The 23,181-nt window shown below is 41.0% G+C and overlaps 1 protein-coding gene across 1 annotated transcript; it reads left to right on the forward strand.

Moving 5' to 3' along the window:
* The first annotated feature begins 5,612 nt into the window (after positions 1-5,612).
* rnf34b (ring finger protein 34b) lies at positions 5,613-23,181 on the forward strand. Its single transcript, XM_018671220.2, is given in 9 exon segments — positions 5,613-5,758; positions 12,194-12,412; positions 15,312-15,674; positions 15,677-15,820; positions 18,423-18,485; positions 18,611-18,812; positions 18,914-18,937; positions 19,163-19,204; positions 20,438-23,181. Coding segments are annotated over 9 exon segments (1,371 nt in total). The 5' UTR covers positions 5,613-5,629; the 3' UTR covers positions 20,623-23,181.

A 23,181-nucleotide genomic window follows, 5' to 3' on the forward strand; every position in this document is an offset into this window, starting at 1 on the left:
GTCAGCTGTTTGGTGCTGGGCATGTGCAGTGAATCTATAGAGCTTTTTCACAACCAAAACAGTTTAGGAGCAGAAAACCAAAAAACAATGAGCTGAAAGACAGTAAAGTGGTGGAAATATTCTACGTTTTTACATGTAACTGTCTGATGACTACTTTCAAAGTAAAATATATCATTGCTGATAAGTAGAAATATATATATATATATATATATATATATATATATATATATATAATGAACATTTTCCAGGACTATGAAAAATAGCCTTGTTTTAGCTTGATGACAGAATTTCTAAAGATGACATTTTCTGTAGAAAAGGGAAGAGCTTAGAATATTTCCTCAATTTGCCACAGAGCATGTAATTCTTCAGTCAAACTGAGCTGGAGAAACTGCTGCCTTTTTTTGTAGCGCGCAAAGTGGTGTAAAGTGGATCTTTAGAGCTTTTTCACAACCAAAACAGTTTAGGAGCAGAAAACTAAAACAATGAGCCAAAAGACACTGCAGAGCTCTGAGGTCAGGGGATGATTCTCCACTAAACACAACCTTTTTCACATTACAAACAGTCATCTGATCTATTGTTAATACAGAAATATTGAGTAATGAACCCTTAAAAATTAGGTCTACATGATACCCACACCCACCCTCCTGGAGGTTTGAATCTACATATTCTATTATACTATTTACTCTTTTGATAAATAGTGAAGGCTGGGACTTGATCTTACATTTTATAATGGCAAAAACTGTTTACTGTTTTAAAACTGTCTACTTGATCCTCCATCACACATAATTTGGGCATTATATAAAGCTATGAAGGTTAGTAATTGCTCTAATGCTCCAGGGACACATTAGAGATAGTCTGGTGGCTCTGAGGTTTTTCAGCAGCTGGTTTCCATGTCGGCATATAATATTGTGTGTGGATGAGAATGGTGCCCTGCATGGACCTGTCAGAGGCAGAATAATATCAACATCCTGCAGACTTGTAGAGACTCTGCTAGCGAGGCATTTTCATATTTGCAGGGGGGAGAGCCCAAGGCCATCCATCTACTAGCCCCTATTTGTCCCTCTAAACAGAGGAGAGTCGAATTACAGAGGATCCTGTTCTGGCTCAAACAACCCACAGACATTTAGTGGTTCAAGTCCTTCATATCTGTGCAGTTTGTCAGATTTAAACAGTGTCTCATGTGCAGCAGTGGGAAGTAACGAGGCATATACTCAAGTTGGGCAATTACAGTAAAGCTGAGTACAGGTTTCTGAAAATGATATTTTCTGTACAAATTAAGAAAAGGGAAGAGGTTAGAAAATTTCCTCAAAGTCACAAAAAGCATGTCATTCTTCAGCTGAACTGTAAGCATAAAATCCCCCAAAGTAGACAAGGTCAAAAAGTTAAAATATTATCTATAAAGTTTAAACTGAGCACCCCCTACATGTGCTGTGTATTTTGTCATCACTGAACAACAACTGCTCATGAACATATGATACCAAATGAAATATCGCACAGGAGATTATAATTATGTTTCACCTTTTCGAAGTGTTTGCACTGATGTTTCTGATAGATTACACTCCTTCTTCACTAAACCAACAGTCCAGCAGAGTTGTTATTCATTGACCTGGTTATTCTCAGCTGTGGGATTTTGAGCAGTAACAAGCAACAGGTTAGTACACCATGTACCACAGTGATGTTTGGAGGCGGAGGGAATGTTTTCACTCCTTGTTCAAACTCACACACAACATCCTCCCTTTGATAACAAAAACTCTGTTAGGATAGCTCATAAGACTACAGTGCTGCTTGTACAGCTGGACTTGGGAAGCAGTGGTGGAAGAAGCAGTGAGGTCCTTTAAGTAAAAGCATGAATGTCACTGTGTTAAAATAATCTGTTACGAGTAAAAGTCCTGCATCCAAAATTCAGTGGGATAAATGTGATGAGTTGTTAGATGATTCATGGGAGAGGAAAGAAGAAAATCACAAAGCTCTGATTCACAATTTAACTTCACTCCACTTTAACTTCTGGTTTCTGTAAAAGCAAAATAATTTTTCATCTTTGTGCCTTGAACAATCATTTAAATAAAACCTTGTGAGAAGTTTAGAGGGAAAATGTCTCTTCAGTTAAAACTCAGACATCTGAGACATAATAAAGTGCCCAAACCAGACACTCTTTTCTGTGGACCTGAGGACCACAAGCCACAATGGCTGTGAATAAGTCCTTGTATTTTATAAGCTTATCATAAGTTTTATGTGTAAAATCTCAGTCAGAGAGTGGCTGTAGCTGTGAGTGAAATGTATCATATTTCCTTCTAAATAATTTATTTGATTTGTTTGTCTGTTTATACAGCAAAAAACAAAACACAATTATTATAAAATATATACAACTGGACTCACACAAACTGTACAAACATACATGTAAGTCAGCAAACTCTCTTTACACAGCACTTTTCAACAGAGTAGTTTCTACAGGAAGACAGAAAGTAAAGGCAAGAAAAAGAAACAATGAAAAGACAGCATAGAAATATTAAGTTACTGAGTCTTTATTCTTGAGTTCCCTTTGCATATGAGCCAGTAATGACAAAATGTCTGACTTCTCCATAAATATAAATCCTGAATCAGTCACTTCATGAGCGGCAGATTGAGCTGCAGCAGAGTGCTCTTTTGGAAGGCATACATGCTCCATCTAGTGGCACTTGGCTGCACAGACGTGCTCCAGATGTCAGCTCCACGTGGGGCCTGTCGGTACAAGTAAATAGCTGGATGTTTCTCTAAAACTGGAATGAAACACAGAATGGTAATAATTACATATGAAATTTGGAGGAAATCCGATAAGACAAACACTGAGCTACAGTTGTTGTCTTGCTTGGTGTGTAAGATAAAGATCAGTTTCAGTAATTACTCTTTTCAAAGGAAGTCAAACAAATAAAATGTTTGTGGGAACAGGATCATTCAGATCAAAAATGTAAGTTACACGTGTTGTTTATTCATGTGCTACATCTGGCATGACTGTGTCTGTGTACATATGTGTGTGTGTGTGTGTGTGTGTGTGTGTGTGTGTGTGTGTGTGTGTGATAATAAATTATATTACAGCTCTTGTTGCACAATTGACAGAATGGGGTGTTGGACACTCTCCCAGTTTTAGAAGCCAATAGGTTTAAACTTGTCATCTGCATCCTATCCAAACTTAGTTTGTGACGTCTTTTGCCCATAAACTTCTCCCTGAAAAGTGTGAGGTCCAAAAACATCCCCAAATCGATGCCAGGTCTGAATATTTCATTCTCATTAGTTTCAGAGTAAATGAAAGTAAACTTGGTTTCCCCCAAGGAGACGAGAGGTTTCCGGTAAATGTGTATAATTTTGAATTGTAATTTCCATGACATGATCGCCTTTGTCATAAACTGCATAACAAGAAGCAGAGTGAGCGGATGAATTAGATTAGATTGTGCAACTGGGTGACCATGGGAGGCAGCTGTGAGGAGACAGAGCACAGAGGGCGATGGGGGGCAGCGTGGGAAGAAAGTGTGTGTGCTCACTTAACATATCAACAAATTATAAGTGTATGGAACTGAAATGCTTGGGTGATTGATTATCTGGAGTAAATTTAAAAGCAAAACTGTCAAAGACTCTTTCAAGCTTCTCTGAGACAAAGATATGCTGCTTTTCATTGTTTTATATCATTATTAATTGGACATTTTGAAGTTTTTGACTATTGCTCAGATAAAACAAGCACAATGGAAACATCACTATGGGCTCAGAGAAATCCTGATGGGTAATTTTCATTTTTTGCTTCATCTTTAAGACCAAAAGATTAAAGTTTCCCCCCTCCATGTTAAAATCTGTGCTTACTGTTGTTTCAAGTGGATGTTTGATCTTAACTGTGCAGACCGGTGCATGTGCAGAGTTTAACACTAAAGGGCTGTTTTCACATTCATCTACTAAAGAGAGAGATCTGACTTTATAATACGTACACATATGAGAGCAGGAGACATCTTGTGTCCAGCATTTAAAGTTTTGTGATTTTAACTATTCTCAAAAGCCAGGAGGGAAAAGGAGAGGAAAAAAAGAAAAAAGAAGCGCTGACATATACAGAACTCCCACTAAATGGTAGGTCAGGATTGGACAGGAAACAGGAGCACAACAGGAAACAGGAGTACAACAGATGACCTGTGCACCTTTCACACACTGCAGGACGGATTCAAAGCAGATTTTAATGCTGGCCTCTTCTCTTTTCATACCTGTGTCACTTCTGCCATCCAGCCTCTGTGGTAGATTTATTTCAATGAGTGATCATCAGTAGAATAACATATTGCTTTATTTACACATATTTATATCAGCATATGCTGCTTTGCTTTCCCTGGAAGATCTGGGCTGCACCTGTCACCTCTTTATTCATTTTATTGTTCCACCTTGTTCTTTAAGGATTCAGGAGTGAAGCTACTGTATGAGAACAAAGAGGTGTTTAGTTAAAGGGTCTGTTTACCCAAATTACAAAAAATTCATGTGGTGGTCAGAGCATTGAAACATCACAGTGTCCCAGTTACTCCAGATTATCCTCTGACTGATTTCATGGGAACAGCTTTCTCATATTTTTCGCATGTGAGAAAGAGTTCCACGCTCTAATACAACTTTGATGTTTGGTTTGGACACTGCAGAGGAATATTCAGGCCAATTCTCAAGCTCCTAAGTGTGTCACTGCCTGGCCTGCAGGCCTCAACAGATCTTTTAATGTGGCTGTGTGAAATAAAATAAACATAGAGGGGGTCACTGTTTGATGTACTGGAAATGGCAGAGAATTTAAAGAGACTGGTGCAGCAGCAGCAGCATAATACTGCATTTGCATCATTACGAGTCCTGAGACAGACACCTCAGACACATTTTTGTCTCGTGCACGACCAGATACACAACTTATAAATTCTGTATGATTTGAGGCTGCATTATACAGCGAGAACAGCACGAACAGCCCTCCTCTTCACTGCCCGCGGCTCTGTTCTGTCTGAACGATGATGATAGTGATGATGCAGCGCTATCTGCTGCCCCCTGCGGGCTCAAGGCGGGTAGTGGCGATGTAATGGAAGAACCCCCCCCTTCCTTTAATCTCCTTACTGCAGACAGCAGCCTTGCGTGCATAACATACACGCATTGGCACAGGTATGCACACACACACACACACACACAGGCAATAAATTAGATTGTAGATGCATTTATTTTTTTCATAAAGCAAACATAAATGCTTGGTTTTGCTTCTTCTGATTAAAATAATGCCATGATAGTAATATTGATAATAATCACGCCTCAAGTTGAGGAAAATAAAACATATGTAATTGCCTTGTAATTGCAACTAAATAAATAGTAAAGATTGTTTGTGTGGAAAAAGAAAACCACAACAAAAAATACAGTGATATGTATGTAAAATGTATCATATGTGGCTTACCACACTTACTGCTGACTGAAAAACAAAATATCTACACATGTGAGAGCGAAGCTGTGAAAATAGCATGATGCGTCCGTTAGGTTCGCACATGCGTCTTTACGCACGGCGCACGAACGCCCACTCCCCGCGCCGCGCCGAGGCGGATTGGCTGCTAAAGATACCCAGCGCCTGTGTACGGCCCCGTGGTTGGCTGCGGTTCTCTTGAACCATTACGTTATGCTTACTCCACACACACAGGGCAGTCGGAGAGAGGGAAGACGTAATGGTTTGATTCCCCTGTGCACTTGCGATGGTCGTCGTTCTGACATTACTCGGCAATTTCCTCAAACGGGAGGCGCAATGAAGGTATGTGATCCCGTTTGCGATTTCTTCCTTACGATTTGGGTTCGTTTTTAGCAGGGAGATTTCTTGGAGGGTTTTTTATGCACCGAGACGCAGGGAATATCTCCATCCTAATGTCAATTAATTTTGTGCATGTGCACTTAGTTGCAATTATATCAACAGGCTTGCGTTTTAATGCTGCATTGACTGTTTAATTTCAAGCTGTCATCAGATATCCACTTCATGCTGCTTTTACTGCTCAGTCAGATTTTTTATTATTATTATTTTCCTGGCGAGCTTGCAAGGCTGGAAATGCTTTCCCTGCATCCCCAGTCGCTCGGATAAACAGTAGGTACAGTGTGTAGCCTTTTAATGAGCCTGCTTTGACCCTCAGAGTGATAGTTCAGTGGACTAAAGCCGCAGGAGCGACGTCCATTCATCAGGCTTTAATCCGCTCTAATGAGATAGACACTGCGGTCAGTGAGTGGAGTGAGTGCGGGGATGTTTGGGAGACGTCTCGGTGAATCAGGAGAGAAAGAGAGGATCACCTCTCAGGTCCAGGCTGTGGAGGTTCACCGGAGTCTCTTCCTCTCAGTGTGTGTGTGTGTGTGTGTGTGTGTGTGTGTACTGTAGCAGAGACAGGCTGCAGCAGCAGCAGCACGGGGAGGAAAGGTGATGGTGCTGTCTGGCAGCTCGAGCTCAGGACTGATAATGATGAAGATGACGGCGATGATGTCATTGGTGGCTCTGGTGGCGGCAGGTTTTGTGGCGACAGTCGCGGTGAAAGGTTATAGGCTGGACTGCTACTACAGCCTTCATCATCATTATCATTATCATCATCATCATCATTAGCACTGTGTACACACAGTAAGAGTGAATCACCTGTTATTGCAGTTACAGTGTGAGTGACTGGGTGTCTCCTATTTGCAGCTGCCTCTTGCATCACTGACTTTAAAAGGCCTGAATTTGAAAATAAAACCTCTCTTATTGCCAGAGATGCAAAGTAAATACATGCATTTACTCAAACACAGCACCGCTTTGAAGAACACACACCGCACCTGAGTATTTATCATGCCCCGACTTTTATTCCACTACATTTCAGAGTGAAATATTGTGATGTGTGTGCCAGAGCAGAGGGTTCCCCCCCAAGCACCAGCTGCAAGCTAAACAGCTGGGTACTTGGCTGGTTGGATACTTTTATATCTAAATATCACTAAATGTCTGGAGTTAAGAGACGAGTCTACTGAGGTTTTTTATTTTGGTCAAATTAGTTACTTTGACCAAATCTCCTTCTCATGTGTACACAAGATGTTTTGTAGTAATGCTAATCTCCTGCTTAGTTGTTAAATTATTTGCTATCTTTGCTTCCATACACACATATAGTATTTAAGGTTTGCAGATCACTCTTTTAAAAATAGTAGAAAATGTCCCTTAGGTGCCTACTTTTCTGATCAAAACATAGGCATACATTTTAAGTATTTCCACAGCTGCAGTTAAGGTTTATATGTTAAACTGTCTGAGCTCATTTCATGTGATTTTCTGCTGCTCAAACACAACACAAAGTGGCTTCGCTCTCACACAGTGCACCAATAACACAGTGCCACTGAACAGACCCATTCTTCACAATGAATACTAGGTCATGCATTTAAATATTGGTTATCACAATATTGTGGAAGACAAGAGTACAGAGGTGCTTAAGCTCTGTTGGACGGTGCAGTTAATTTACCTAAGGCACATCATCATCCTCACTGTGTCCCAGGACAACAAAATGGACTTTTTTATTGCCTAATCTGCTTTAAATTGAAAAGCAGCTTTCCTGCCCCTGTGGAACAGACAGCGTTAGCCGAATTGTGTAAGCATACATCTCGGAGCGGGAGAGACTGCCGTACAGTACGTGTTATCGATGGCATTTTAATCAGGGATAGACCTGCGGCTTCATCTATATTATTTCAAAATGCATGTTTGACTTTCACACACGTTCCATTCAAAATCCTCTTACCATTTAATTTTCCCTGTCGTCAATAAGCACACACTGTGCTGTGCTGTGCTGTGCTGTACGTCATGGATGCAAACGCTGGCAAATCTCTGCTTAAATCATAAGATGTAACACTGATGTATGATCCAAAGTGGATCATACTTTATTCCAAATGAGACCAAGCTCGCTCAGGGCTGACTTCTAAAGTGGATGAAGAAGTCTAAAGCTATAAAGAGAGGCTGGGGGGCACAGCAGGTTTCTGGTGATGGTTGTAAAACAGTCCAGTTGTGTTTTAATATTGCAGGACAATCTCTGCAGCAGTCAATATGTGTTTGTATTGCTGCACCAGAAATACTCTCCAGGCTAAATCCTCCCTCCCAAATCATCCTCTGCCTTTGGAGTAAACTGTGTAAATCTGATATTTTGCAGACACAAATCCAAACTTAGCTGGTTAGCTGCTCAAGTTTTATGCGCATATCTCTCCAAACCTCAGTGGATTTGATGTCTGCGGGCTGCAGCAGATGAATCATGTACATCTACTACATGATTCAGCGATGTGTAATTTAAATGAAATACTGCGTTTTAGACCAATGACGAAAAGCGATAAATGAATCATTTTATTTTCTCTGATGTTGTTACTCCAGTCTGAACCGTCGGGCAGCTGAATTCACTTTTCACCGTGTGAGTGACGTTTCCAGTCGATGCCAGAGAAAAACAGGAGAGACAGAAAGAGGAAATGAAGTGTGTGAGAGAGACAGTGGATGATGGAAAGATAGCGAATAATGACGCTCTCTATGAAATAATGATGTTTACAGTGAAAGCATCATAATACTCTGCTGTGTGTCTGTGTATTGATCGCTGTATCATGTTTGCAAATGCATAGACTGGGGGCAGGACATTTGGCAACTATGAGAGATTTTGTCATGCCATATACAGATGGAGCTGTTAAAAGTTTCTTCCATCAGTTCAGAATTGCAACTGTCAGATGGACAGTTTAGAAAATGGATCAAAGTCAATGCAGAACCAGAGATATTATCTTCTTTAGCCCCAGATGATGATGACCCCAGTGACATTCATTAGACTTTAAACAACTTTTTTTTTTTTTTGCACATGCAGTGGTACTTCCCAAGACCTGTAAACACACTTTGATGCTCTCTTAGAACATGGTGCAAAGTGTTGGAAATCAGTGAGCACAGCTGATTTATACCAATGTTTGATTCTCACATTTTTCCATCAGTGTGAAGAAGTACCTTGATTTTTTTTTTAGCTGTTCTCAGAGGCCGTAATGTAGAGCAACAGGAAACATGGGGAGAGAGACAAGGGTTTGACATGGAAAGGTCTATACTGAGAATTGAATGCTACTATTTTGTTAGACTATGATTTTTGGTGTTTATTTCACTTGATTTAATTAACATAGACATTAATACATTAATCACATCAGCCGACTTTCTCGGGTTATGTTTAGAACTGCTTTTCCAAACATACTTTTCAGCAGTGGTTGCACAGAAATCCCATGATAAGTCACCTGATGTTGCTCACAAGAAGGTTAAAAAAAAAAAAAAAGTGTTATCGCTCCATTTCAGACTCGTTTCAGCTCAGAGTTAAACACCCCATAGTCTCCACATGACCCATTTAGGCCTTATCTATGGTCCTGTCCCATATGGTTACACTTGTCTGTGTCAATAGAGTTTTTGAGATTTGATCCTCAAACGCTAATTTTATGAGGTCAAATTACTGTTCATCCGCACGAGGCCTGCTGATTTCCCTCCACTGTGGCGTTTTTTTCTATTTAAATCTGTGCCACAGTTACTTTTTGCTGCTCTACCCCATTGGTGGCTTTGGGTGTGTGTGTGTGTGTGTGCGCGCTACATCTGGATTGTTTGTTGATCGTGTTCCGGCAGCAGTGTGAGAAATATCTCAGTTATTTGGCCGAGACCTGACATTCAAAGTGCTCAGAGGTGACAGTATTTCCAGAGGTATAGTATAAGTGATCAGACAGAGGAGAGAATATAGACGATACAACTAAAAAAAACAACAACAACAGTGTACTCCATGTGATGTTTGCTCTTGTCACTTGTTTGTTCGGGACTCCCTGCCTGCAGAGCTTACAGTGTGCTAATTGAAGTGACAGAGGGATCTCGTGCTGCTGGCTCAAAGCCAGATAAGACTGAGACTTCATGGGCAGACTGCAGCGGCTCCTCGTCCCGGAGAATGCAGTAAATATTCCTTTTTAGTGGCTTTGTTCCCTTACGAGAAAGGAATGCATCTAACCTGAGAGGCTTTTTAGCAGCTGAACATCATGTCAAGTTTAAGCCTTAAGGCGAATAATTCAAGTTGTTATGCATCGTGGTTTTATCGAGTGCATAAAGCTAGGGGAGTATATCATGACAAAGTGAGCTGCGTGTGGTAGATTTAACTGAGGACAAGTTACATAAAGCTAAAAACAGCCAATCAGCTGACAGAAAATCAATTGATAAGTCATTTATCAAGCAGAAATACCAAATATTTACTGCTTCCAGCTCCTCAAATTCAAGGGTTTGCTGATTTTGTCTGTTCTTTTCTACTGTAAATTGAATATTTTCAGGTTGGCCAGACAAAACAAGCTTGTCAAAGATGTCACTTTGGGCTGTGGGTAATGGTGACCAACATTTTTCTTTATTTTTTACATCATATAGACTAATTTGATGAGTCAGAATTTTAGTTTGGTGACAGATAGATGGACAGAAAAGCTGTTAAATGATTAATTCAGTGCGTGATTTGAACTTAGCAAACCCATCCTGGCTGTGTGGCTGCAGCGGGGGCAGACCTTCCTCCTTCTCGCCGTGACTCCACATATAGTGCCTCGCTCCTAAGATTACATAACGGATCCCTAAGCAGATGGGTGAGGTCAGATCACAGGGTGTTTGTGACAAGTCGGTGCAGAGCACTGCCTTAAGAGGAGATGTGGCAGGACCCTGTGAATTCCATTGTTTTCTCCGCATAGAGCCGGGAACCACAGAGGGCTTACATTATGCTCATGTCAGCTATTGATTCTGCAGGCTGGAGGGTGGTGGTGGGGGGGAGTGGGGTGGGGAGACAACAGAAGACATATTCTCTCCTCGCTGTCCTCCCCCTCCCTCCTCCTCTCATCAGTATGCTCCAAGGAGCCGTGGCTCCCATCACGCCATCTTTGCTCCCTGTCTCTGGCCCGTCTTGTGGTCAGCAAACACATCCGACTGATTCTCTCAGTGTGGGCTCTTGCTTTAACTTTACTGGCTGAGTGCACTAACTTAAAGCTAGTTTGTGTGTTTCCTCAGGACATACAGAGGCACCGTAACATACACATCTTCCCATTTGACCCCCACGAGATATTTGCTATTTGCTTGGCTCAGACTCCTCACATACCCTCGTGGCTCATTTGTTTATCAGATTGTAGAAAATAATGCAGTGACTGAGAAATTTAACCCGCAGATCTCTTTGGAGGACATCATTAATAGGAGCTCTTAGAGTCTACTTCTGTCTAATTATCTCTTAACCTCAAAGACTCTTAAAGAGCACTCTCCACTCCTCTTTCTTTTGCATTCATTCTCTTTCTCGTTTTTCTCTCTCATCGCCGTACCAAGGGACTCTATCTCCTTAAGCCATTTTGGGTATTATAGAGCAGAAGGCTGGATGATACAGTACAGTTCAAACAGTTTCATGATAGCACATAAAGGTGTCCAGTGAATGGAAAAACAGGACAAGGTCACAGAATTGTTTGATGAGTATGATGATATGAATCATTTGTGGCCTTCACAATATCCAGTTGAACAGGTGTTGACAGTCCTCTCTAAAGGTGTAATTTCCACTGGAAAATGGGACCATGTCTCCTACTTTTCAGAATTCTGTTTTTGTCCCCCCTCCCCTCGATTATACAGTCTCAGTTTGATTCATTCCCTGAAAGTGCATTAAACCATGTCCTCAACTGTCCAACTGCCAACATCTAAATGGGATGAGCCTTGAGTTGACAAAAATGTTAAAATGTTCATTCTGAGTCGCCTTCAGTTCTTACAATATGCTCGCAGCATTCAAGGTTTGCGAATGATTTGACCTTTGACTTTTTGGCCCTGGATTTTGTCTCTCAGGCAATATACAAGCTGTCCTAACTTCTTGGAGGAGGTTGTTAGGGCTGTATGTAGCTTGTGAGAAATGCTGCAAGCACTTGTCAGGGCAGAAAAAACTCCTCTGCATTTTTGGGTTAAGAAAAAAATAATAATTCAACTGTTTTTATTCACAGATAATTCTCCTAAAAAGACACAAGAGACACAACAGTTTCGTGAAATGTGAACAAAATTATTCACAAGACATGTATAAGATTGTAGCACTAAAAAATATGGAGTCCTGGGTTTGAATACTTCACTCAGAGGAAACACCATTTAGCTTCATTTAAAAACTAGAACAAGCTGAAGCAGAATACATATGACTGTCAGAGTGTGAGTTTGTGTTTCTGTCCGTGTGGTCCATAGGCGGGGGCGTCGTCCATGTGGGCGTCATGCTGCGGACTGCTGAACGAGGTGATGGGCACGGGCACGGTGCGGACGCAGCAACCAGGGTTCGGGGCAGGGGCGGGGCCCTTCCGCTTTGCCCCCAGCGCTGGGTACTCCACCTACCCCCCCACCAGCTCAGGGAGCGCCGGACAGCTGTGCAAGGCCTGCGGACTGGCCTTCTCTGTCTTCAGACGCAAGGTAAACCAGACTTGTGTGAGTGAAAAAAAGAGGTCACATGCTTTCAGAGACCAGCTGAGTAAAAATACAGTTTCATACAGCAAGCTAAGAAGGTGGTTTGAGACAGTAGGCATATGATGTCAAGAGACCATACCAGTGGGCTGCCTGGTTCCCCCCCCTTCACTGTCAGTGCTGTATAAAAATCAACTTGCAGAGACAGGGAACTTGCTTGAGTAATCCTTCACATTCCACATTTAGTCAGCGTTTTTTTTTTTTTTTTCTGAATTATGTAATCATTGCGTGCAGTTGTGAGAAGGACTCCTCATTCATGGTGCATTCACTGACATCCAGAATTAGTAAGTCACTTACTGAACAGAGACCTTTTTAATGTAAAACCCTGCAAGATAGTATGGATTTGATTCATATTTAAATATGTCTTTCCTTTCAAAATGAACCAAATCTGTAGTATGTTCAGTCCATATTAGACCAAACACGGTTGTATGTTGTTTTTCCTTCATCGGCTAAATCGCCTGCATGACATAACTCGTGAATGTGCTTCTTTTTGGGAGGTCAAAGCTCTAAAATATCTGTGTCTCAGTACATGATGAGTATTTATCCATTCTTTATTCTTACTGAGTCAGTTGGCTGAGCACACGTGCTGTTTTACAACAACATCCTTTTTAAGTGTTTTTAAGTGGACAGACAGCCATTAATAGAATGGGACAGCCAGTAAACAAAGCTCAGGCTCTATTAAGGCTAAGGCCACAAACAAGGTACAGGATGATCACATACAGCACAGCAAGTTCTTCACTGTGATGGAAAACTTGTCTGAAGCAAGTTTCAAGTCTCTGCAACTTTGTCTGTCTTGGTGATGGACAGTAGCTAAGTACATTTATTCAACTACTTTTGAGGTATTTATACTTTGCTTGAGTATTTCATTTAAATGATTATGTTATGCACAAAGAAAAAGCAAAGAAAAGCTATAAAAATACATTGATTTGTGTAGCAGAACTTTGTTTTTTCTTTCCTGTCCCAGAGCTGTCTCATGACCCCTCACATTTATCTTGTGAAACTTTTGAATGCTTGGGTGGAAACTAAGGTGAATAGAGAAAATAGAGAAAAAAATTAACTCTACATAAAGTAAAGTTAGCTCCACATTCACTAGTAAATAGTTGGGGAAAGGGAAAACATGTCATGGAGTATTTTTGCAGTGTTGCATTGGTACTTTTGATCTGAAAACGTCCTCTACCACAGTTAAAAGTTAGAAGTTTACTGAAAGTGTAAGTCAGCATTGTCAGTGAGACACAGCCTGTAGTTAATGTATAAAAAAGAACATGTGTGTATTAATTCTGGCATTTCCAGTGTCACTGTGCAGCTGCATGTGTCAGAGTTTAATGGCAGAGTGTATCTGTCTGGCAGTCAGACGCACCGAGACACTGATGAAAAGGCTGCAGCGCCCGCCTTCCTCTGTGCTCACCGCTTCAGATCACCCTATCGCCATCCACACACCAGTTGCCTCTCCAACAGCGGCTCGACTCCCCGGATACACACATTTGTGCACGAGCGTGATATTTTTATTCATAGTATGAAAAAAGACGTGTCAGGGGGATTAACAGCAAATGATGATACTGTCTGTTTCGGTGGAAATGTGCTTCTGCCGGACCAGAGCATATTTGTGCGCAAGTGATAAGAAAATGTTTACAGCTGCGGCCGACCTGCTTCCCTGCCTATTTGAAGTGTCAATCTACTCAGCTGCCTCTGTATCAGGAGACAGTGTAAAGCCTGTAAAATGTCAAACATCACCAGGAGCTATAGACAGTTTACTTCTCTTTTCTTTATTCTTTCCTAGAAAATAACTGAGTACACAGGATATGGGGCACTGTTATAGATGAAACTGTTGTTGGTTTATGGTTTCTCTCTCTTTTATTTAACACATTTCCCAAGGTGTTCATGTTTGTTTTGTCTTGCCAACAGTGCAAAAACTCAGAAATATGAAGTTCATAATATTAGAAAACTGCAAAATCCTCACATTTGACAAGCTGGAACATGCAGATGTTTGACATTTTTGCTTCATAAATGACCTCAAACATTGTTGATCCGTTTCTCACCGACTGGATAGGCTAATAGATCTCTGCAACTCATCGATCCATCACTGATATCAACACATGCTAAACAGAAAATCTATAATATCCACACTTTCTTCACACGTGGAGCAAAAACCTTGCTCATCTAGTTAGTTACAGTTTCTCATTGCAGTTTAAAAATAATTTTTAATAACAAAATAATTTTGTGAAATCTTGACAAAATAAAATCATGTTGTTGTGCACCAGTTCTACTGAAAGTTCCATCCATCCATCCATTTTCTATATCACTTATCCTTTGAGGCTTGTGAGAGGCTGGAGCCTATCCCAGCAGACATTGGGTAATTGCCAGTCTATCGCGGGGCTGACATATAGAGACAAACAACCATTCACACTCGCATTCACACTGTACTGAAAGTTAATACATAATAATAATGGGTTATGGCTCAGTTCTAATCAACAGTACCCTGCAAGTAAAACCACGGGCTGATGAATTATTCTGGTGCAAATTAAAACAAAGTTAACAGAAGCTGCAGTGAGCTCAGTTCTATCATATGACCCATTTTCCAAAACTGAAATCAGTTAAATCCCCGTCAATACATGGTTAATTTATTCATCAAAAGTGACACTGAGGATAAACAGTTTAATATGCTGACAGAAGTCAGACATCAGGGCCTACTTAGAGATAATGAAAAATACAGTTTCTTAAACGACAGTGTTGAAGATGAAATTACTCCAAAGATGAGTTTGGTTGCTCCAGTCAGAAGAAAAAGAATATCTGATCACATCATGTCTGTTTGAATTCGTCTTCCTCTTCTCTCCCTCCCCTCCCCCTACAGCACATCTGCTGTGATTGTAAGAAGAGTTTCTGCGCCCTGTGCTCGGTGCTGCAGGAGAACCTGCGCTGCTGCACGACCTGCCACCTGCTGCGCGGCACGGCCTTCCAGCGGCCCCGGCTCATGCAGCTCCGGGTGAAGGACCTGCGCCAGTACTTGCTGCTGCGCAACATCCCCACCGACACGTGCAGGGAGAAAGAGGACCTGGTGGACCTGGTGCTCTGCCATCAGGGGGCAAGGGAAACCCAGAGGGCAGCGGTGGTGGAGGAAGAGGACGAGGAAGAAGAGGAGGAGGAGGAGGAGGAAGAGGACGCACGTGGGGAGGAGAGAGAGGAGGAGGAGGAGGAGGAGGAGGATGAAGGGGAGATGATACAGACAGTCTGCACTCGCTCCCCCACTCGCATGCCGCCTCACCCCCCTCCGCCACGCGCTCCACCTCTGAGCAGTCGGTCCTCTCTGCCTCTCAGGGAGACGTGCTCAGCCCAAGTGACAGCTCAGGGACCACCAGCCAGGTCTGACAGAGTGCGCAGTTGTGGAAAAAACACACTGCTGACGTTCTAACACCATGTGCTGTGCAGCCACACACACACACACACACACACACACACACACAAACAAACTTGCATTCACTCATTCACTGATTTCCATATGCCTTTCACATCTGTCCTCATTCTATCCAAGATAATTAATTTCAAAGGTGAAATCAGCTTATTTACAAGTTTCAGCGTGGCTGTTTTAAGTCAGGAGAAGGCTTCTTCCTTTCAACTTCCTGACAAACAACCGCCCTCTCGTGCATATCTTTAGATGTCAGAGTTTATTTCATTCATTTCATCTCATCATGCTTTATTCCTTTTTCTGTCTTTGTGTGTGTGTGTGTGGGTGTGTGTGTGTGTGTGTTTTTCCGTTTTGTTCTTGTAGTGCTTTGTTCTGAATGAAGTGTTTCTCCCAGATATACTACATTTGTAGTTTTGTCTTCCCTCCACTGACATTGAAAAAGCTCAGCACTACTAGCTGACTGGTCCAGTGTCCACGTGACAGCTGGAAACAGCTGTGTTAGCTCTCTCTTTGTGTGTGTCTCTCTCTCTCACTCTGTGTGCTCTCTGACCAGCCAGCAACGCAGCTTAAGCCCTTTGCCTTTTTTAGGTCTGTTACATAGGCTGAGTCTGTTATGTAACAGCCACACAGGTTGAGAACTCCCCACAGCGTCACAGCTGCAGCTAAACAACAGAAACACTACAGTACATCCCTCCTCTCATCCCCCTTTAGATAATCTCTCTTCCTCTCTATCTTTTTTTCCCCCTTAGTTTGTGGCACATATATGCTTTAATTCTATGGCATCATATACTGGGTGTATGTATACATGCACTGCAGGAAAACCCCTTTTACAAACAAGCAGACATTTGTGTCGAACAGAAGTGACTTGAAATATTTATTGTGTTAAAATTAGGGCAGCAATCTGCCTTAAATCCAATTAAATTTTAAGTCTGAGATATAAATATAAGATCTAAGATTATCCCACCTTTGATATAGGGTTTCTGCAGTAGAGAGTAAATAGTAAAATAAAGTAAGAAGAGTAAAGTAAAAAGAGTACAGTCTAGTTATGTTGTAATTTGGTGCTATATGAATAAAACTGAATAGATTTTTAGTCCAATAACAACAAAATAAAATAAAATAAAGATATGTAATGTAATTAAAATAACCAGTTCTAGTTTTCCCTGCTTAGATTTTTGGGATATTGGAGTAACAACCATGGTGTCAGATTTCAGTGATATTTGGACCAATGAACCAGTGATTAAATGTTGGTGTGCATCCAGGAATTTTTAAAAGCATTTAATTTTCCTCTACAGAGCTTTTTAGTATTTCCTTATTAACCGGCACATGTAACCAATTTAGATTGTCAATCACCACACATACTTTGATGCAGATGAAACATTTATGAATAAGTTCTATTATTGAAGCAGTAAATTTTGCAGCCTTGACAGAAGTGTGCGCTCTCTGAGAGCTTTCTAGTACTTTCATATGTTTGAAACGGCCTAATGAAATCTTACATCGAGTCAAAGAAAGTTTGCTGCGGAGAGGTTTGGCACTTCGCGCGTGTTGAGGCTGCTGCTCGTTGTTTTTGTCTCAGAGGAGTCTAGCCTGAGTGAAGGCGTGACGTCTGGGCGAGGGCAGGCATCTCGCACCGCGACGCTGACGAATGCATTATTAATACATCTTCATTCGAGGAAGATAATCTGCTGGAATGTGCTGAAGCAGAGAGAGAGACAGAAACAGACCATAGGAGACACGAGAGTTTTCTTTTTTTTTTTTCTTTTTCTTTTTTTTCATGGTACAGAAACAGAGACTCTGCACTCCAGCATGATATCACAGACTTACAGCTTATTTCAGCTCTTCACAAGCTCTCTTTTGTCAAGAAGATAAAAGAATAAAGAGACCATATCTTCTCTAGATAGTACAGAGCCCTACACTCATACCAAACAGCGTCTGAACTGTTCTGCAGCTCCATTTATTCTCCTTTCATCCAACAAATTCCTGACCTCCACCTTCAAAGAGAATAATTAACTGCTGAGTTAAGAGCGGCTGAGTCAGTATTTAAACATCTCCATTTGTTCATTAGATATCTGAACAGTTGCAATTTAAAAATTAGATCACAGATAGCTGTGAAGTGTTTTTTTTTTTTTTAATCAAGGCAGTGATAGTCATACGAAGCAGGAAGAAATTTTAAATATCTTGCCATAGTGTTTAGAATTGTTGATTTAGAAAGAAGGAGCAGGACCAAGCTGTACTTTAATTTGCATTTTTCCTTGCTGAACAGGAAGCGATCGCCCTGTTAGTTGAGACAAAGAGACTGAGTGTCTTTCCAGTTCAGCTGCTTCCAATGTGGAATCAGTTGTTTTAAACTAAGAAGCTGAAGGTCATTTTGACTTTGACATTTCGTGCTGTGTGGTCAAACAGCACATGCTTTTAAGTTTTATCACTAATTAAGAAATTGGTGATAAAACAGTACATGTACAGTGTTTTAATAGGGTGAGAAGTGAGTGGAATGCTGTTAAGAGAGTTTAAACAAGGTAGGTAGGTAAATTGACTCCAGTATGTTGATTTCCACCCACACAGGAGCATGAGGATACTCCAACAGCGTCCCTCTTGAACCTGGAGCCCACTGAAAATATCATAGAGGTGTGTGACACTTAAAGGCACATGTCCACTTGAACCGAACAAACAGCCTTTATACCAGAAGTAAAAAGAGTGCCGGTACTGTCGGCCCTTCAGTGACCGCGGCTCTCTTTCTTTTCTGTTTCTAGGTCAGTCCGGCAACACAGAGGAGGATCAGGGCCTCGCTGTCTGATCTGGACAATGAGGAGGCGATAGAGAACCTGTCCGTCCGCCAGCTGAAAGAGATTCTCGCCAGGAACTTTGTCAATTACTCGGGCTGCTGCGAGAAGTGGGAGCTGCTGGAGCGAGTGCATCGACTCTACAGAGAAAATGAGCAGAACAGGAAATCCAGTAAGCACTTTTGATTTGACTTTTTTCTTTGTTTTTGTATCTAAATTCTATTGTTATATTGTTCTGTATGATAAAAATACCTTTCTCTGTTTTTTTCTCAGTGGAAAATGTGAGCATAACTGCAGGTAATTGTGCTTTTTATTACCATATTTGTAGCTATGATATATGACATTGCCATTTAATGCTTTTACTTACACCGTTAGCTCCCATTGATTATGGAATAAAGCTGCATTTAATGCATAAAAATCTCTTATAATTCCTGCTTCAACATTGTTTTATATTAAAGGGCAAATTCACTGTTTTCAAAACTAATCGATTTTCTTTATTACTGCCCGTTCTTATCTATAAAGTGGTTGCATATCCTCCACCTCTCTGCAACAGTGGAGTTGGAGGTAAGATGTTTTTATAACAAGCCACTTCACAGCACCTTTTGCATCTCTTCCATGAATAGATCCAGTGAAGGCATGCTGAAGCCATTTTTACCCACTTGATCCTATATATCATCCCATATATTATCACATTATGGTCACTTGAGTCATTATCTCCCGTCTTATTCGGTGTCTCCACATTCTGTCACTCGTGTTTCTTTTCCAGTGTGCATCATCTCATTTTACTCTGAAGGACAGCCTCTCATTCTGTCATTAATGCACTCTCTAAGAGCTTTTACCTCTTGATGAGTCATCATATTACTTCAGTGGCAGCATGTCTCCATCAGGTGTAATTACATTGTCAAGCTTCCTAGAGGCTCTCTTGTTGACATATAGGGCTTGAGTATCATATTAGCCCACTTAATAGTTAGACGTGAATGGACAGCAGACAGGCTGCAGCTTGATTGGCTTTTTAAGGTTGTGAGCAGCAGGAGCCAGATTTAGGCCAGTGAGCTGATCAGTCAGCTGTCAGACATTAAACTGACTGATTTGTGGCACATGAGAACATTTTGTGGTTAGTTTTCTATGGTTTATTTGTTACTTAAAATATAAAAGTAACAGGTCTGTAATCTGGGTCTGCTTGGTTTCAGTAGTCAACAAACCAGTTTAATGCTGTTGATAAAACATTCTCTCCGCAGAGTAGCTGTTCTGCAGCTTTCAGCCATATCACATGAACTTTGGCAGCAGATGGAGTTTTCCCACTTAACAGGGAGTTGGATTGTTTAGTTTTTCTGAGCACTTTAAGGACTTCTTGGCCATGTTTGCTTAAAAGCTGAGGGTCAGTTGAATACTGTTATCACTGGTGGATTGCATCAGTGATATGGTACAGTTGAACCTCCCATTAGATATCTGCAATGAGTCTGCTATGAGTCATTTGCTGTTTTTTGAATACCTTAGTTGAACTAAACCAAAAATCTAGCAAAGCAGTTTTGTGTAACAGATGTGGGATTTAGGTTTGGACAACGCTGACAAAACATTTTGTCGACAGATTTGGACACTTAATGACTGCTATAACCTAGAGAGTAGAGATTTAGAAGAGATAATTTACTGCTCATGGCCAAACAGAGGTGAATGACGTGGATATGCTAATTAGTCTGGGACTGCAGGAGCATAACTTCATACAACATCACTGAACTCCATAAAATGTGTTAATGAGCCTTACAGAGAACCATTATAACTTCATATTCCCATCCACAGATGGTGTCAAAGCTCAGCTGGCGGCTGACGAAAACTTGTGTCGCATCTGCATGGACGCTATCATCGACTGCGTGCTGCTGGAATGTGGTCACATGGTTACCTGCACCAAATGTGGGAAGAGGATGAGCGAGTGCCCCATCTGCAGGCAGTACGTAGTGCGGGCCGTGCACGTCTTCAAGTCTTAAAAAAAACTTGCGCATGCGTGTCAGAGCAGTGCCTCTGGCACGCACGCGGCCCGAGCCCTGAATTTATCATCACTGAGGATGAACTGCTGTGCATGACGTCTCGCAGGGCCTAATGCTGCAGCAGGCGTGAGCAACTTTCCGGTCCTTGAAACCAGACTGTTGCCTCTGGCCTACCACGGTTTGTTTCCCCACCCCTCTTACTAACTCATGTTTCAGTCCCACTTCGTCTCCCTGGTGGACCGTCGTCAGCTGCACCGGGACACTCACTCCTTTCTCTCTTTGGTCTGTTAAACACGCCCCCCGCCATCACTTTCTGCTCTCCATTCTCTGTTTAGATTTTACTCACAGGAGAGGAGAGGAGGTGGTCCCGTGGATACTTGAAGTGGTTCGGGGTTGTTCTGTGTGACAAAGAGAAGCAGCGTGATGAAAAATATAAGATCCCAGGGTTAGAGTCAATATGGTTTACACAGTCATGCCACATGACACTGTGTTATCTCCCTCAGTGTTCTTTAGGATGTGCAATATAAAAAAAGAGACTTACACATGTTTAGGACATGTCTATTTGTTAATCCGAATCCCATACGCACCGAGTCATCGCGTCTCACACACAGGAGGGTGTAAGGTGCCAAACGTCATGCCTTTGATTGATATTTGGGTTAGGATTTCACAGTATATGCATCTCATAACCAGCAAGCTTGGTGTGATAGTTTACTCTTTTTTTTTCTCTGTTTCCTCAAATGAACTTTAGGAAATAAAAGTGGGTACATGTAAACCTTTGAACACTTACTGTGTGAATGTGTTTTGCCGTTTCCTCATCTAAAAATTAAGTGCGCCGATGTGATTTCTGCTGTCTGCTGACAACACACACAAACAGTAAAAACCCACTGCTTGGTCACGTGACGTGCCGCACTACATTCCTTTTAGATCTGTTTTGAGAGTCAAAGTTCATTCATGACCTTTTGAAACAGCAGTATGACAAAAAAACCTACTTAAAACTCAAGGCCCGCTTACTAACTTTTTTTTCCACGCTTTCAACCACATCTCACCATTTTCATCAGCAGATAGTTTCCTCACTTGTCACGTCATGGAGATGGTTCAGCTGACATCACGTGATCTAAGGTGGTCATATGCTGTATAATCCCCTGAGATGTGGCTGAAACATGAGGAAAAAGCTAATAAGTGGACCTTGATTTAAGACACTATTTTTAAGTATATCTTAAAGACTTATTCCTCTTTAATTTTGAATAACTTCCACCAAGCAATACCATTTAATTTACAAGTCTACCAAGTGTCTTTGTTTGATTGTGTTGTCCGTTAATGTCAAATCTTAGGTAGGTAACAGGTGCTACTTCCTCTTTTTTGAGTGTAACATCAACATACCTTTTTGTCACGTTGTCACGGCATCCTTCCATCCGTCACACAGCAAGAGGTAGAAGAAGCCTGGTTTACTTTAACCTGTTATGCAAACCAAACACTTTGTTTTCTTGTCATGGGATCCAGTTAACTCAGATGTCACTATAATATCTGTGTACAGTATGCCTGTGGTATGTTTAAAAAAAAAAGCGGAATTGCTGTTAAGTGAATCGCATAGATAGTTTATATTGTTGTTTACTGATAAGTTATTAAATGTATATTTTTCCATGTACTTGGGAGACGACATGATTTAAAATTCTAATCAGTATGGAGGTTAAAAAAATAAAAAAATATACTGTTTTTCAGAATGTATTTCTGCTGGTTTTGGTCAGACGAGTTCCTCAGTCCTCTGATCGCGTCACTCTCTCACCATTAAAGTTGCGTCATGGTCTTGCGTTCTAGCACTTTTTGTTGTCGTCTGCTTCAGATCTAAAACCGACACTGACACCATGCACTGTAACAAACACTGTAACTCTGTAAGTCTGTTTGTTGATGCTGCTGTTTCTCAAAGATGTCATTCATGGGCAGCTACAGTATTATCAGAGTAGGAGGGTATCATGAGCACTCATAATCCTGGATCTTTATATTTTGGAATGTTGAACCTTTTTATTTTGGTAAACAAAAGAAAATGATTTATTAGATTCAATAAAATGCAGTACTACAAACCAGAACATAAAACCCTGCTCTTCATTTTGTAATTGGTCATACATTTAGGTTGATTTTTTGTTTATTTATTTTTTCTATTTTAGCCAACACAGCAGCTGGCATGTTGCAAATTATCAATAAAATGTATAAATATAATAAATAAATATAAATAATACAACTACAAATCTACTAACAGCAATATTCCAGTCTGAGCATATAATAATCTTCCTTATTTATACAAAATGCTTAGAGTTATAATCCTTAATCCTTTAAATACCATTTATGACACTTATGGCATTTTTCTGCATCAATGTGTTTATATTCAGAAATATCCTCTCTGTACATGTTTTGATTATTAGTGGCGAAGTCCGCCTTTCCCGCCCTGGATTCAAATTGCCCACCTATGCATGCTACAACATGAGTTTGTTTGGTTTCACTGTAATCAGATACATCCATTTTGCTGTATTTCTGACAAAGCAGCTTCTCAAGCAGTGTTGGCTG

This window comes from Lates calcarifer, linkage group LG9, assembly GCF_001640805.2.
Source record: "Lates calcarifer isolate ASB-BC8 linkage group LG9, TLL_Latcal_v3, whole genome shotgun sequence".
Taxonomy (NCBI): Eukaryota; Metazoa; Chordata; class Actinopteri; family Centropomidae; genus Lates; species Lates calcarifer.